At 41.0% G+C, this 13844-nt stretch overlaps 1 protein-coding gene across 1 annotated transcript in view; it reads right to left on the bottom strand.

The window, feature by feature from the left end:
• The window catches only part of STAT4 (signal transducer and activator of transcription 4), a 93481-nt gene extending 81800 nt beyond the window's left edge, over positions 1-11681 (bottom strand). The window contains exons 1-3 of the mRNA XM_032638413.1: positions 11588-11681; positions 1639-1767; positions 148-292 (exon numbers count right to left, since the gene is read on the bottom strand). Of these exons, the coding sequence (XP_032494304.1) occupies positions 148-292; positions 1639-1766 (273 nt within the window). The 5' untranslated portion in view covers position 1767; positions 11588-11681. The remainder of the gene's footprint in view (positions 1-147; positions 293-1638; positions 1768-11587) is intronic.
• Positions 11682-13844: the final 2163 nt, after the last annotated feature.

The following is a 13844-nucleotide window of genomic DNA, read 5'->3' as shown; positions in this document are numbered from 1 at the left end:
ATTGAGCACAAAATTTAAAATAGTAAGAGAACTCAGCTTTTTGCCTCTTAAATCTGGTTTGGAAATAAGATGAGGCTACATTTTTGTTTTTGCTAAATTTAGGACTTGTAAATCCAAATATTTTTAAAAAGTAGAATGAATTCTCACCTGAAGGACTTTTCTAATTCTTTTTAGGTTGTGTATTAAAAGCAGATTTTTCTCTTTGGAAACGCGACCTAACTGTTCATCCAGTTGTATTAACAAGTTTTGAAGAAGAATTGTTGCCATGGTTTCATTGTTAGATGCTGCCTCCCTAAAAAACAAAAGTGCTATTACACAGCAGGAAACAACTTATTAAAATGTCTACTTTTTTTTTTAACCATAATCATTTTAAAGTGATAAATATACCCCGCAGTGATAAGCATTTACTGGTTTTTAAAAATTAAATTGTACACATGAAAGTATATTCAACATCACTAATCATTAGGGAAATGCAAATCAAACCATAAGATACCACTTCACACCTATTAGGATGGCTATTATTGAAAACACAAAATAAGTTTTGGTGAGGATGTAAAACTGGAACCCTTATATATTGCTGGTGGCAATGGAAAATGGTACAGCCACTGTATAAGACAGTATGGAGATTCCTCAAATTAAAAACAAAAAATACACAATTTCACTTCTGGGTAGATACTTAAAAGAATTGAAAGCAGGGACTTGAGTAGATACTTGACATCAACATTTATATCAGCTTTATTCACAATAGCTGAAAGGTGGAAACAACTCAGATGTTCACTGAAGGATGGATGAATAGATAAAATGTAGTAATACATACAATAGAATATTATTCAGTCTTAAAAAGGAAGGAAATTCTGATACATGCTGCTCATATGAATGAACCTTGAAAGAATGTGCTAAGTAAAATGTCAGTCACAAAATAACGAATATTGTGTGATTACACTTGTATGAAGTACCTGGACTAGTTGAATTCAGAGACAGAAAACAGAATAATGGTTGCCAGGGGCTGGGGTGGAGAGAATGAGGAATTATTATTTAATAAGTACACAGTTATTAATAAGTACACAGTTATTAATAAGCACACAGTTATTAATAAGTACACAGATGAAAAAGTTCTGGAGATGGATGCACAACAGTGTGAATATACTTAATGCCACTAAACTGTATACCTAACAAATGGTTAAAATGGTAAATTTTATGTTATGTATATTTTATCAAAAGAAAAATTTTAAGACAACTATTTAAAGCAAAATATGTTTTTAATTGTACAAGGTGAATAGAGCTTTAAAAAACGTTTGTAAAACATGTTAAGAAAAATATTTATATTGAGTCTATGATAGAGAATTGATAGAAACAAGAGATTTACTTCTTGTCTTTTTAATACTTAGAAATCGTTGGAGATTAGCTTATTAAAAAACAAAGCACTAGAACCATTTTTTCATCTACAGTGGATGAAACCAGAAAGGACAATGATTCTCCTCCGTTAAGGAAGCTTTCCAAATCCTCAAGGAAAGTTCTTTACCTGATAAGAATGTATCAACTGAATCAAAAGTGGACCATAGAATAAATCCACGTGGATAGAGCATAAAGCATTTGTGCATCAACCTCTAGGGAAAATACAATAATGTTTGATCCTACCAGTCTTGATTTTCAATCCACTGGGCCAACAGATGCCGAATTTCCATAGGAAAGTTGTCATCATAGAATTGATCAACTTGCTCCAAAAATTTTATTTCTAACTGTTGGACTTGATTCCACTGAGTCATACTACAAAGAAGAGGGAAAATTAGAGTTTAAAAATAATGTTAATTAATAACTATGGTACATGTTTTCTTTTTTTCTTGGATTTCAGACAAAGACAATGTTGTTCATCAAGTAACCGGAGAAAAAAATTTCTCTTATAGAATTTTAGGCAGGAACTTGCTGAGGTAGAATCCAGGGCCTAAGCATTGTAAAGGCTAGTTATTCAGAAGCCAAGTAGGGGCTAAATCCACTTCAGTTTTAGTCAGAAACTGGGTGAGGTAGAATCCAGGGCCTAAGCATTCTAAAGCCTAGTTATTCAAGAGGGGGGCTTCCGGGAAGATGGCGGAAGAGTAAGACACGGAGGTGACCTTCCTCCCCACAGATACACCAGAAATACATCTACACGTGGAACAACTCCTACAGAACACCTACTGAACACTGGCAGAAGACCTCAGACCTCCCAAAAGGCAAGAAAACCCCCACGTACCTGGGTAGGGCAAAAGAAAAAACAGAGACAAAAGAATAGGGACGGGACCTGCACCAGTGGGAGGGAGCTGTGAAGGAGGAAATGTTTCCACACACTAGGAAGCCCCTTCATGGGCGAAAACTGCGGGTGGCACAGGGGAAAAGCTTCGGAGCCGCGGAGGAGAGCATAGCAACAGGGATGCGGAGGGCAAAGCGGAGAGATTCCCGCACAGAGGATCAGGGCCGACCAGCACTCACCAGCCCGAGAGGCTTGTCTGCTCACCTGCCAGGGCGGGCGGGGCTGCGAGCTGAGCCTCGGGCTTCGGTCAGAGCACAGGGAGAGGATTGGGGTTGGCTGCGTGAACACAGCCTGCAGGGGGTTAGTGCGCCACGGCTGGCCGGGAGGGAGTCCAGGGAAAAGTCTGGACCTGCCGAAGAGGCAAGAGACTTTTTCTTGCAAGAGACTTTTTCTTGCCTCTTTGTTTCCTGGTGCGCGAGGAGAGGGGATTAAGAGCGCTGCTTAAAGGAGCTCCAGAGACGGGCGCGAGCTGTGGCTAAAAGCGCGGACCCCAAAGACGGGCATGAGACGCTAAGGCTGCTGCTGCTGCCACCAAGAAGCCTGTGTGAGCACAGGTTACTATCCACACCACCTTCCGGGGAGCCTGTGCAGCCCGCCACTGCCAGGGTCCCGGGATCCAGGGACAACTCCCCCGGGAGAATGCACAGCACGCCTCAGGCTGGTGCAACGTCACACCGGCCTCTGCCGCCGCAGGTTCGCCCCGCACTCCATGCCCCTCCCTCCCCCACCCCGGCCTGAGTGAGCCAGAGCCACAGAATCAGCGGCTCCTGTAGCCCTGTCCTGTCTGAGCGAAGAACAGACGCCCTCCAGCGACCTACACGCAGAGGCGGGGCCAAATCCAAAGCTGAGCCCCTGGGAGCTGTGAGAACAAAGAAGAGAAAGGGAAATCACTCCCAGCAGCCTCAGAAGCAGCGGATTAAAGCTCCACAATCAACTTGATGTCCGTGGAATACATGAATAGACAACGAATCATCCCAAATTGAGGAGGTGGACTTTGAGAGCAAGATCTATGACTTTTTCCCCTTTTCCTCTTTTTGTGAGTGTGTATGCATCTGTGTGAGATTTTGTCTGTAAAGCTTTGCTTCCACCATTTGTCCTAGGGTTCTATCCGTCCATTTTTTTTCTTAATAGTTATTTTTTTATTTTAATAACTTTATTATATTTTATCTTACTTTATTTTATTTTACCTTCTTTCTTTCTTTCTTTTTTTCCTTCCTTCCCTCCATCCTTCCTTTGTTCCTCCCTCCCTCCCTCCCTCCCTTCTTTCTTTCTTTCTACTTCTACTAATTCTTTCTTTCTACTTTTTCTCCCTTTTATTCTGAGCCGTGTGGATGAGCGGCTCTAGGTGCTGCAGTCAGGAGTCAGTGCTGTGCCTCTGAGGTGGGAGAGCCAACTTCAGGACACTGGTCCACAAGAGACCTCCCAGCTCCACATAATATCAAATGGTGAAAATCTCCCAGAGATCTCCATCTCAACACCAGCACCCAGCTATACTCAAGGACCAGCAAGCTACAGTGCTGGACATCCTATGCCAAACAACTAGCAAGACAGGAACACAACCCCACCCATTAGCAGAGAGGCTGCCTAAAATCATAATAAGTCCACAGACACGCCAAAACACACCACCAGACGTGGACCTGCCCACCAGAAAGACAAGATTCAGCCTCATCCACCAGAACACAGGCACTAGTCCCCTCCACCAGGAAGCCTACACAACCCACTGAACCAACCTTAGCCACTGGGGACAGACACCAAAAACAACGGGAACTACGAACCTGCAGCCTGCAAAAAGGAGACCCCAAACACAGTAAGATAAGCAAAATGAGAAGACAGAAAAACACAGCAGATGAAGGAGCAAAATAAAAACCCACCAGACCTAACAAATGAAGAGGAAATAGGCAGCCTACCAGGAAAAGAATTCAGAATAATGATAGTAAAGATGATCCAAAATATTGGAAATAGAATGGAGAAAATGCAAGAAACATTTAACAAGGACCTAGAAGAACTAAAGATGAAACAAACAACGATGAACAACACAATAAATGAAATGAAAAGTACTCTAGATGGGATCAATAGCAGAGTAACTGAGGCAGAAGAACGGATAAGTGACCTGGAAGATAAATAGTGGAAATAACTACTGCAGAACAGAATAAAGAAAAAAGAATGAAAAGAACTGAAGACAGTCTCAGAGACTTCTGGGACAACATTAAACACACCAACATTCGAATTATAGGGGTTCCAGAGGAAGAAGAGAAAAAGAAAGGGACTGTGAAAATATTTGAAGAGATTATAGTTGAAAACTTCCCTAATATGGGAAAGGAAATAGTTATTCAAGTCCAGGAAGCACAGAGAGTCCCATACAGGATAAATCCAAGGAGAAATATGCCAAGACACATATTACTCAAGCTGTCAAAAATTAAATACAAATAAAGCATATTAAAAGCAGCAAGGGAACAAAAACAAATGACACACAAGGGAATCCCCATAAGGTTAACAGCTGATCTTTCAGCAGAAACTCTGCAAGACAGAAGGGACTGGCAGGACATATTTAAAGTGATGAAGGAGAAAAACCTGCAACCAAGATTACTCTGTCCAGCAAGGATCTCATTCAGATTTGATGGAGAAATTAAAACCTTTACAGACAAGCAAAAGCTGAGACAGTTCAGCACCACCAAACCAGCTTTACAACAACTGCTAAAGGAACTTCTCTAGGCAAGAAACACAAGAGAAGGAAAAGACCTACAATAACGAACCCAAAACAATTAAGAAAATGGGAATAGGAACATACATATCGATAATTACCTTAAATGTAAATGGACTAAATGCTCCCACCAAAAGACACAGATTGGCTGAATGGATACAAAAACAAGACCCATATATTTGCTGTCTACAAGAGACCCACTTCAGACCTAGAGACACATACAGACTGAAAGTAAGGGGATGGAAAAAGATATTTCATGCAAATGGAAACCAAAAGAAAGGTGGAGTAGCAATTCTCATATCATACAAAATAGACTTTAAAATAAAGAATGTTATAAGAGACAAGGAAGGACACTACATAATGATCAAGGGATCGATCCAAGAAGAAGATATAACAATTGTAAATATGCACCCAACATAGGAGCCCCTCAATACATAAGGCAAATACTAACAGCCATAAAAGGGGAAATCGACAGTAACACATTCATAGTAGGGGACTTTAACACCCCACTTTCACCAGTGGACGGATCATCCAAAATGAAAATAAATAGGGAAACACAAGCTTTAAATGATACATTAAACAAGATGGACTTAATTGATATTTATAGGACATTCCATCCAAAAACAACAGAATACACATTTTTCTCAAGTGCTCATGGAACATTCTCCAGGATAGATCATATCTTGGGTCACAAGTCAAGCCTTGGTAAATTTAAGAAAATTGAAATTGTTGCACGTATCTTTTCTGACCACAACGCTATGAGACTAGATATCAATTACAGGAAAAGATCTGTAAAAAATACAAACACATGGAGGCTAAACAATACACTATTTAATAACGAAGTGATCAATGAAGAAATCAAAGAGGAAATCAAAGATACCTAGAAACAAATGACAATGGAGACACGATGTCCCAAAATCTATGGGATGCATTAAAAGCAGTTCTAAGAGGGAAGTTTGTAGCAATACAATCCTACCTTAAGAAAGAGGAAACATCTCGAATAAACAACCTAACCTTGCACCTAAAGCAATTAGGAAGAACAAAAAAAACCCAAAGTTAGCAGAAGGAAAGAAATCATAAAAATCAGATCAGAAATAAATGATAAAGAAATGAAGGAAACGATAGCAAAGATCAATAAAACTAAAAGCTGGTTCTTTGAGAAGATAAACAAAATTGATAAACCATTAGCCAGACTCATCAAGGAAAAAAAGGGAGAAGACTCAAATCAATAGAATTAGAAATGAAAAAGAAGTAACAACTGACACTGCAGAAATACAAAAGATCATGAGAGATTACTACAAGCAACTGTATGCCAATAAAATGGACAACCAGGAAGAAATGGACAAATTCTTAGAAATGCACAACCTGCCAAGACTGAATCAGGAAGAAATAGAAAATATGAAGAGACCAATCACAAGCACTGAAATTGAAACTGTGATTAAATATCTTCCAACAAACAAAAGCCCAGGACCAGATGGCTTCACAGGAGAATTCTATCAAACATTTAGAGAAGAGCTAACACCTATCCTTCTAAAACTCTTCCAAAATATAGCAGAGGGAGGAACACTCCCAAACTCATTCTACGAGGCCACCATCACCTTGATACCAAAACCAGACAAGGATGTCACAAAGAAAGAAAACTACAGGCCAATATCACTGATGAACATAGATGCAAAAATCCTCAACAAAATACTAGCAAACAGAATCCAACAGCACATTAAAAGGATCATACACCATGATCAAGTGGGGTTTATTCCAGGAATGCAAGGATTCTTCAATATACGCAAAACAATCAATGTGATAAACCATTAACAAATTGAAGGAGAAAAACCATATGATCATCTCAATAGATGCAGAGAAAGCTTTCGACAAAATTCAACACCAATTTATGATGAAAACCCTGCAGAAAGTAGGCATAGAGGGAACTTTCCTCAACATAATAAAGGCCATATATGACAAACCCACAGCCAACATCATCCTCAATGGTGAAAAACTGAAAGCATTTCCACTGAGATCAGGAACAAGACAAGGTTGCCCACTCTCACCACTCTTATTCAACACAGTTTTTGAAGTTTTAGCCACAGCAATCAGAGAAGAAAAGGAAATAAAGGGAATCCAAATTGGAAAAGAAGAAGTAAAGCTGTCACTGTTTGCAGATGACATGATACTATACATAGAGAATCCTAAAGATGCTACCAGAAAACTACTAGAGCTAATCAATGAATTTGGTAAAGTAGCAGGATACAAAATTAATGCACAGAAATCTCTGGCATTCCTATACACTAATGATGAAAAATCTGAAAGTGAAATCAAGAAAACACTCCCATTTACCATTGCAATAAAAAGAATAAAATATCTAGGAATAAACCTACCTAAGGAGACAAAAGACCTGTATGCAGAAAATTATAAGACACTGATGAAAGAAATTAAAGATGATACAAATAGATGGAGAGATATACCATGTTCTTGGATTGGAAAAATCAACATTGTGAAAATGACTCTACTACCCAAAGCAATCTACAGATTCAATGCAATCCCTATCAAACTACCACTGGCGTTTTCCACAGAACTAGAACAAAAAATTTCACAATTTGTATGGAAACAAAAAAGACCCCAAATAGCCAAAGCAATCTTGAGAATGAAAAACGGAGCTGGAGGAATCAGGCTCCGTGACTTCAGACTATACTACAAAGCTACAGTAATCAAGACAGTATGGTACTGGCACAGAAACAGAAAGGTAGATCAATGGAACAGGATAGAAAGCCCAGAGATAAATCCACGCACATATGGTCACCTTATCTTTGATAAAGGAGGCAGGAATGTACAGTGGAGAAAGGACAGCACCTCTTCAATAAGTGGTGCTGGGAAAACTGGACAGGCACATGTAAAAGTATGAGATTAGATCACTCCCTAACACCGTACACAAAAATAAGCTCAAAATGGATTAAAGGCCTAAATGTGAGGCCAGAAACTATCAAACTCTTAGAGGAAAACATAGGCAGAACACTCTATGACATAAATCACAGCAAGATCCTTTCTGACCCACCTCCCAGAGAAATGGAAATAAAAACAAAAATAAACAAATGGGACCTAATGAAACTTCAAAGCTTTTGCACAGCAAAGGAAACTATAATCAAGACCAAAAGACAACCCTCAGAATGGGAGAAAATATTTGCAAATGAAGCAACTGACAAAGGATTAATCTCCAAAATTTATAAGCAGCTCATGCAGCTCAATAACAAAAAAAACAACCCAATCCAAAAATGGGCAGAAGACCTAAATAGACATTTCTCCAAAGAAGATATACAGACTGCCAAAAAACACATGAAAGAATGCTCAACTTCATTAATCATTAGAGAAATGCAAATCAAAACTACAATGAGATATCATCTCACACCAGTCAGAACGGCCATCATCAAAAAATCTGGAAAGAATAAATGCTGGAGAGGGTGTGGAGAAAAGGGAATACTCTTGCACTGTTGGTGGGAATGTAAATTGATACAGTCACTGTGGAGAACAGTATGGAGGTTCCTTAAAAAACTACAAATAGAACTACCATATGACCCAGCAATCCCACTACTGGACATATACCCTGAGAAAACCATAATTCAAAAAGAGTCATGTACCAAAATGTTCATTGCAGCTCTATTTACAATAGCCCGGAGATGGAAACAACCTAAGTGTCCATCATCGGATGAATGGATAAAGAAGATGTGGCACATATATACAATGGAATATTACTCAGCCATAAAAAGAAACGAAATTGAGCTATTTGTAATGAGGTGGATAGACCTAGAGTCTGTCATACAGAGAGAAGTAAGTCAGAAAGAGAAAGACAAATACCGTATGCTAACACATATATATGGAATTTAAGGGAAAAAAATGTCATGAAGAAACTAGGGGTAAGACAGGAATAAAGACACAAACCTGCTAGAGAATGGACTTGAGGATATGGGGAGGGGGAAGGGTAAGCTGTGACAAAGCGAGAGAGAGGCATGGACATATATACACTACCAAACGTAAGGTCGATAGCTAGTGGGAAGCAGCCGCATAGCACAGGGAGATCAGCTCGGTGCTTTGTGACCACCTGGAGGGGTGGGATAGGGTGGGTGGGAGAGAGGGAGATGCAGGAGGGAAGAGATATGGGAACATATGTATATGTATAACTGATTCACTTTGTTATAAAGCAGAAACTAACACACCATTGTAAAGCAATTATACTCCAATAAAGATGTAAAAAAAAATTCTTTTATAGTCACCCAATTAAAGAAAACAGAAATGCTAAAACGTTTTCAATCCGAAGATAATGTAATTCTGAGCTTTTTCCTACGTCATCACTAGTGAAGGAAACAGGATTCTTTCTCGGCCCCCAAGCCACGTCCTTCTTTGTTCTAACAGAAACTCTGGTTCTGCCTTCTCTAGAAAGCTTTCACTCCCGCTCAACACCCCTCACCCTACCCCACACCTGTGTACACAGATTTGGATTCTCAACAAGCTCCTTCCCTATCTCTTGCTGCCTCTACAGTATTAGGCTTTGAGCAACTTGAAGGCAAATAACATACTCAACTATACGTCCTAAGAGCCTCTTAAGGCTTTATGTGTGAGGAACACCCAATAAAAGCTTCTTTTATATAAAACTGCCTAATCCTTTTTTCTTTATTTCAGATTTGTCTGGCTTCTGGAGTCAGCCTTATGTTCTAAGACTTCTAATCTAATTCAGACTTATCTTTATGAAGAGTTTCATGTATACACTTTCGTGGGCTCTAAATTTTTCAGTTCAAAATACCTCTGGACAAATAAATATTTTTCTTTCTCTCTGTAATGATCTGCTATGGCTAGGCAAAGCTTTTGAAGTCTACTTTTAATTAGTCTCTGATGTGCATCAGACAGTAGTTAAACCCTCAAGATACTTAAGAAACCACACTTGATACATAGTTAGCAGCCTGTCATAAAATGAAAGTATGTGTTTCCCCAACATAACCCTACTCTGTCCAGTTTAGAAGCTTTAGACATATTTCTTAACTCAGGGAAATTAATATGACATCTCTCCTTGAAATTACTGTATTTTACTTTTTTCAAAGTCAAATTCTTTATTGTTTTGTCAGTAATTCTAGATTAAACCGAAAAAACTTTTATGTGATCAATCACGATAGTATTTCAACCTATCTTGTAGGTAAGTTAAGATTTACTTTTGTCTACAGAATATCATGATAATAAATTTCATATATTTCATATACATATTCCTCAGGTTTCAAATGGAACCATTTGGGGGCACCTTTTCCCTGATCTAAATGATCTAAAAGAAAAAGATTATTGCCAATGTTTTGCTTAAAGAAAGCAACCGGAAAAACAAAGATTTCACTTTCCTATCACTTTATACTTACACATAAAATCCTAGGTGTGTTGTTAAGTGCTCAATAAGTCCTCATTAAGAGAAGAATGAGTGGCACTCCTGATGCTATGAATAGCACAGGTGGATAGTATTACCCCAGCTTTAAAATGTAAAAAATCTGAGGGACACATAGGCGAAACGACTCTTGCCCAAGATGCACAGCTCCTCAGGATCAACCTGAGGTCTCCTGACACCAGACATGGTCGTCTTTCTAGACGCTGGGTGTAACCATATTCCACCCAAAATTGGAACATTTGTTCCCATGTTACTATTGCCATTGCCCTGCTCTATCAATTTATTCTAGTTAATGACAAGAGAACAGGTGCTGAAAACAGCATTATAATCGTAATTGCTACTATTGTTAAACCCTTGGTATGATTTGGACGAAAATCTGTTTTCTAACTAACAATTAACTGGACTGAACCCATCCTGAAGTTAGAGAGATCACTCCTAGGACCTGAGTCCATCCTCCAGAGAGCTGAACTCAAGGCTGAAAAGGGAAAAGATAGGTTCACAGTCTTAGGACATTCTTTCTGTTGCAGCTTCTAGAAATGCCTTTAAAGGATTCCAAAAACGTCTTTCACTGTCTACGGGCTAATTCTTCCATCCCAAGAAAACTATGGAGCATTTCTTTTGAAAACTGAGTGCCTGCCTAGTCTCTTTGAATGCCTGGTCCTAGAAGATCCCTATAAACGGGCATTTTGTCCCACAGCCTGGCAGCTAATGGTGCCGCTTTGGTTCTGAGGTGAGCCGCAGCATGCAAAGGAGGCGACCTGCCCTAAAATATCACTGCTCTCCTCAAAGCCTCAATCACTAGCTACCTCAGCTGCGGGGCTCTCTGCTGAAACCGAGGCACGCACTCTAATGTCAGACATTACAGTTGAGAGAAGTCGGCTAAGGAAGTGAAGGGGGAGCCCCCTCCGCCCTTCGCAAGGACACACCTCCGCAGCAGCCACAACGGTCCCACCCACCGTTCACATTCTCGGGGGCAGAGCGCCCGAGTCTCGCCGAGAGACCCGCCACGGCGCACCTTTGAATCGTGAAGTCGATCGCTTCTCTTTAAAACTACCCATCCTCAGCTAGGTTAACGTGAAGTAACTGTCAAAACAGCAAGGGAACAGCTAAGGCTCCGCAGCGTCCTGCAGAAGGATTTCCTGGCCTGCGCTGCTCCGGAGAAGCAACGCCAAGGTGTGGTCTGCCTCCTTACCTGGCTGTCTCAGCCCGGATCCCAGGCGGTGCTCAAGTCCAAAGTCGGAATCGCCCTTCAAGTTCCCCAGAGCCCAGCCGCTGACACCATCGTCAGTAGGGGATTTGCATTTCTCCTCCCACTTGAGGCTTTCCTGTGCGTCAGCGTTAAGAGTCTCTGGGACTTTACTTGGGTCGTTCCCACCCACTCTCTCTTCTAGAAAAGCTGAAGACCAGAAACAGTCTGGCTGAAGCCCCTTCGCAGGGCGCCCTCTCCTCATCCCCATCAATCACTCCGGCCACTGCCTGTGGCCCGTGGGTGTCAGGAGGAGAGGCGTGGGAGGGGGTCACACACAGTCATTTTCTTCTAGTTTCCCCGGACCATCGGAGACCCCCTGCAGACTTATTTGCCTGGAGCTAAATTCCTGGCTTCCCAGCCTCCTCCTTACAGACTTCACTCATCTTGGAGCCAGCCCCTGGGATGAAAGGGGTACCTCACCAGGATGAAAACAGCAAATCGAAGACTTCACTGTGTGCGGATTCCAGCAGGGTCTGCTCGCCAGGAGGAGGACAACCTCACCCAAAGGTTTGGGCCGTCTCCTGTGCAGGTGGACTCCTGCCCTTACTAGCCCAGTATCCTCCTTCCCTCCCAACACCTGGGGCCCTTCTCCCGTTGTGACTTGGGCTGGTCCTAGAATCACAGAGCTGGAGGGAGCCTTGGCTTCGTCTGGTTCTGATTCCTCTTTCATATCTGAAAAGACTGAGGCCCAGAGAGGTGACCAGAGTTACTCAATGAGTTAGCTGCAGAGGCTGGATGAGAGTCTGGGGCTTTGAACTCCCTCCTTAGTGCTCTTTTCCTTTCATCTCTTCGGAGCCAGATGTTAACATCCTGACACGCAGTAAGAGTTCTACAAAAGTTCAGGAAAGTAAAGACAAAAATAAAGGAAGATAGACAAAAGGAGGTAGAAAGAATGACTCAATCTGCTTATACACATGCCTAGAGCCATCTGCCAAGGTCAAAGGCCTTGCTTCACCATCGCCGGGACCAGCATCGCACAGGGTTCTCCTCCTCTTTCAGGAGACATTATTATCATGTGATTAAATTTACTACCCCTCTCCCTCACTCACAAAAAATAAGTCAATCAACCCCAAAGTCACGCATCTAAATTCAAAGTCATCCCTCTAAATTCACTGGTCAGGTAGAGATGGTCCTGGCCGCTTGCTCTCACTGGGCGGTTTCCAGGGGCTTATGCTTGATCTCTCCCCACCTGAAGAAAGTGCCTCATCGGAGCTGTTCCGTAAGCTACGGGGCAAAGCCTGGGTTTCTTCTGGGAAAAGGTCACCTGCCTATGGGAAAAAGTCCAGATTCAAGGCACTCAAAGGTTCTGTGCAACTGGGTCTAACCTCTCCTTGAAACTTACCCCCACACCCCCAACGAAAGCCTATGATCTGATGAAGACCAGTCTTCTCTGCTCCCTAGGTGAACCTCTCATATTTCAGTATTGATGCTCCCTTCAACTGCAGTTTCTTCCCCCAACTTGTCTACTTATTGAAATCCTCTCCTTCTCAGTGATTTCACTGATGACCCCAACCCATAAGCAACTTTTCCCTGCTCTGAAATCTCATCATACTTCCCGTCCAAACTAGTGCAGTCCAAGAGAAAAAAATGCAAGCCACATATGTTTGTTTCTAGTAGCCACATTAAAAATACAGAATATTAACATTTCAGCATATAATCAATATAAAAAGTTATTAATGAGAGAGAGCATTCCATAGATTAACAACAAGGTCCTACTGTGTAGCACAGGGAACTATATTCAATATCCTATAATAAACCATAATAGGAAAGAATATGAAAAAGAATATATATACACATGTATAACTGAATCACTTCACTGTACACCAGAAACGAACACAACATTGTAAATAAATTATACTTCAATTTAAAAAACTTATTTCATACTAAATCTGTGACGTCTGGTGTATATTTGGCACTTCAAGGATATCTCAGGACTAGCCACATTTCAAGTGTTTAGCCACATGTGGCTAGTGGCTACCATACTGGACAGTGGAGACCCAGCCCACTCACTTAACACTTTTCACTTCCTGCCTTATAGTATTAGTCATAGTGGTTTTGCAGGTCTTTATCATCATTATATTCAACTGTTGAGTGACTGCTGTAGGAAGCAGAGAGTTTGTTCCCTTCTTCCTTTTAAGGACCTCACCTTGGGACACTCCTAGCAGTTCTCAAACTGTTTGGTCTCAAGATACCTTTATAC

Source organism: Phocoena sinus, chromosome 7 (assembly GCF_008692025.1).
Source record: "Phocoena sinus isolate mPhoSin1 chromosome 7, mPhoSin1.pri, whole genome shotgun sequence".
Classification (NCBI taxonomy): Eukaryota; Metazoa; Chordata; class Mammalia; order Artiodactyla; family Phocoenidae; genus Phocoena; species Phocoena sinus.
The sequence above is the reverse complement of the archived record's forward strand: the minus strand, read 5'-3'. Positions and strand labels throughout refer to the sequence as shown.